General features: G+C 33.5%; 1 protein-coding gene across 2 annotated transcripts in view; it reads left to right on the top strand.

Moving 5' to 3' along the window:
- LOC119593395 (BSD domain-containing protein 1-like) overlaps positions 1-3,899 on the top strand; it is a gene marked incomplete at its 5' end in the record, with an annotated part of 23,257 nt that overhangs the window by 9,178 nt on the left and 10,180 nt on the right. Inside the window, 1 exon segment of one of the 2 annotated variants that reach the window (XM_037942325.1) lies at positions 2,098-2,388. In XM_037942325.1, coding sequence (XP_037798253.1) covers positions 2,098-2,388 — 291 coding nt within the window. 2 annotated transcript variants of the gene reach the window in all.

Below are 3,899 nucleotides of genomic sequence, written 5' to 3'. Positions count from 1 at the left end.
CAAAGAAGGGAATGCAGCAAAGTGAACAGGGAATCCTCACAGCCTATTAGCCCTTTACCAGACTAGGGGTTATAGGCTTATAGATTCTTTTGAAAGTTTTGCATGAAAAAAAAATCGCATTTTCTTTTTTAGAAATTGCTTTGCCAAAATCTCTTCAAAGACAGAGACTTGTTTAGTTGTTTTTTTTTAAAGAATATACATCAGTTTATGTGCTTGACATGTAACTTACAGCAGAAGGCACTTGGAATATGGTGTAGCACTCCAGAAGTGGCTCTTATGGTAGGATCTTTGTCTTTAAATAAAATATTGTGTGTATGATAAGGTTAGTTCCTGAATTTCTCATGTAATAACTCCAGGTTCTTTTACTTGGACTTATCCTGTCACACAAACTTTCACAGTATCAAATAGTCCAAGAGAAATTATTTCTAAGTATGTATTTATGATGTACGGGGATTTAGGTAGTCTACAAGAATTGATTTGAAGGTATTTGTTTCCTCTTATTATTTCATAAAAACAAGACCAACACAAGCATGAACAATAATACCTGGTAGTTCACAAGCATGATTTTTTGCAGCCTTATGCTTTCATTTTTAGTGACAGCTTAGTCCGCTTTTAATTTTTATTCTCAATACTTACTGGATTTCATTGACTTTGGTTCTAAGCACCTTCAAAGCAACATTTTGTGCTGATGGTCAGCACTGAAGAGTATAAATGGAAACTACATTTATGCTTATATATTTTTGCGGTAGCCAGAAAACAAACAATACAGGAAAATGGCTAAAGTCCATTGTATTTTTATGATGGTTTAATCTATTTTGGATAAATATTTTTTTTTAATGATAAGACATATGACATAAACAAGGGACTTACCTGATAAGGAAGACATGTACTTCTTTTTACTTGTTTCTTTACTGAGTCTTAAAAGATTTTTAGGCCATCTTTGCTTTTGTAGTATAGTCACCCTCCTCGTTTTCCTGCAAGATGCCACTGTGATCTTCTGTAACAGACAGACATATTCTTTTGAACTTTTTTATGTTTTGGAAAAAAATGTGTATATATCCACACACAGCCTATCCCTTCCTAACCACAGTGGCACTGGATGGACCTAACCTTATAAAAATCCTGTTCACTAAAGACCTACCTCTCCCAGTCCAAAACCTTAAAAAAAGGAGAAATCTTCCAATGGTCACATGTATTTTCTTGAAAGTTGTTTGTAGTGTGCTACAGAAGCATGTGTTATCAAAGAGGGAAGGTATAGAGGGGGAGGAGAGGGGGCAGGAGAAGAGAGACAAACTGCTTTTCTTAATTTTACAACTATATGATCGAGAGAAAAGACCCGTTGGGAAAACCTCTCTCGCTCATCATGCTGTTGACTTAGGAATCTCTTGTGAAAGAAGGTCGTCTATTGGTTTTGCAGTAAATTAGGTTTTTGTTTGTAGGGTATCTACTTTTTGTTGTACGTATGCACACACGAAGACTCAAATTGACGAGTTTCTTGGTATTAGATAGGCTATTCTGAAAGCTGAGATTTTATGTGCATACTTTTTTCTGTTTATTTACTCATGTAATGAGATGAAACATTGAAAGATGTATCAGGTGTTGGATATTTTGTTAGGAAATGATTTGTTCAATTGTTGTGGAATGTGGACATACTTCTATGTGAGATCTTGAGGAAAGCAGGCTGCCAAATATAATATGTCAGATTTTTTTCATATGAGTTTTGGAAGGTAGTTTTATGCAGGAGGAGTACTAGGCTACTTTTCCACTGAAATGGAATTATAAATAAAGGCTAAAGGTGGTGATGTAAAAACTATAGAATTTAGTTATCCTTAAGTTTAGTTGTTAATGTGAGAACATCTTTGTATAAGTCTTTAGAACTTTTAGATATAGCTTTCCAGACCCTAATTATTAGAATAGATAAATTGGTATAGGACATGTTTATCTATATGATTTCATACTGTTATAGTTAGGTGTTTTATGAAAATGAGCAAGGCTTTCATTATTCATGTTTTATTTGATAGTGTGTAAGATTTGGTTGGCACAATAGTGAGTGTAGTTACAGTAGTAGGTGTGATGCCCCCCCCTCCCCTCCAGCAGATGAGGACTTTGGAGGAGATGTAGAAATACCAGAGGAGGTCCAGACAAAGCTTCTGGAGGACTACGAGCGGGAGTGTGAAGAAAATGGCATGAAAAGATTGAGTAAGACCGCATCGCACGTGGATACTGCGCACAAAATCGCTTCAGCAGATGAGAATGTGGATGTACCTAATTGTGATAGTGATTTATCTGTCAAAGCCACTGCATGTACAAAGTCAGTTACGGAAGAGCTAAAAGTGGATTTATCAAAAATGACAGAGGCCACCAGTAAACCTTCTCCGGCGTCGACAGGTAAACTTTTGCATCCCAGAGCTGTGTGAGAAATTTTGTGTGAAGCATTTATTATTGTGTTAGATTTACTGCACCTTTGCTTTCTTCATAGTTTATTTGTTTTTGACATAGTTCTAAATGCCTTTATCAAGGTATGATACTGGTTGATGTTATTGCAGTTCTATGATGGTTTAATTTAGTTAGTGTAAATTTACACTTTTTGTTAATATTTTAGTTGAAATTGATCACAGCCTGTTTATGAGGTTATTTATCGTTGAAAGTGTAAAACCTGGTTACCTAATTATAGAGTAGGTTTTACCACACACTTACCTTAATTGAATGTGGTACAGTTTTAGTAGATCTTACAAAGGTAATCATTACAAAGTTGTTATCACATACTTGAAGGTAGTCACAGATACTAGTGTCATTTTCACTGGAATAAAATCAGAAAATTTCTTGAATATTTTAGCCAAGATTCAGTGGTTATGTGTTCTTTAGTGTCTCCTAGACTTTATATATAAGTTTAGTATGGTTTGATTTTTACTAATTTTACAAAACAGAATTTTTATATTTTATTAAGAAATACCTAGCCATATTTTTTATTATATTTATATATGATGTACAAATATGTATTTGGGAGTTTGATACTCATATACAAGATAGGTTGAACATTCTTTCTTCACTAAGAGGTATATGAAAAGGCTTACTAGGGAGAGGTAGCTGCTTAATCATTGCAGACACTAAGGGATCCTTCTACACTAGTGAAGATAACAATGATTATTATAATAATAGTCCTTCCAGTCAGTGGCCTTATTATTTGCACAGTTTGAGGGAAACAGAATAAATTGTCAGGAATACTGAGTGTGTGTGTATGTAGTTCAAAGAAAGGTTGGGTGCATAGGTTAGAAGAGGCATTAGCAGAAAAGAATGCAGGTTACTTGCATCTAGCAGTGTCAATTATGATGAGTATTGTATTGTTGGTTCTTTGATTTTACAATTATAGGATAAAAATTGATTATTTGACAAGTGAATAGGAAAAGTATTATGCAGAGGTTATAATTAATGGTAGTTATGTTTAATTGCCATCTAGTTCAAATAAAGTCAATTACTCTATTTGTTTTCATCTTAGCAAATAGCACAGATTATTTCTAATGTATTATGTTAAGTACTTTTTCAAAGCAAAATATTTGTTTCAAAGTAGGCATTAATATAACCTCATTTCTTAGATACCTGGGAATTGCATTTTTTAGATAACTTATTATGTACTATTGTTAGAGAACATATATTTATATTTGCATTTATATACATTAACTTATAATAGTTCTCCTATTTTTTTCTCTTTTGATATATAATTGAAGTGTCTGGCAAGCATTAAACCAGTAGTCCATGAGTATGTATTGTGAGTTTGCTTTCATTTAATTTTACGGTGAATTTTATGGTGAACTGCATGACTCCACGCTTTTCCTTACAACACTGCATGTGTTTTCTAGTGTTATTACTTTTTAATACTATGGTGTATGTTTGTGTGTGTG

Source organism: Penaeus monodon, chromosome 32 (assembly GCF_015228065.2).
Source record: "Penaeus monodon isolate SGIC_2016 chromosome 32, NSTDA_Pmon_1, whole genome shotgun sequence".
Classification (NCBI taxonomy): Eukaryota; Metazoa; Arthropoda; class Malacostraca; order Decapoda; family Penaeidae; genus Penaeus; species Penaeus monodon.
Note: the sequence above shows the minus strand (reverse complement) of the source record. Positions and strands in the feature narration are given on the sequence as shown.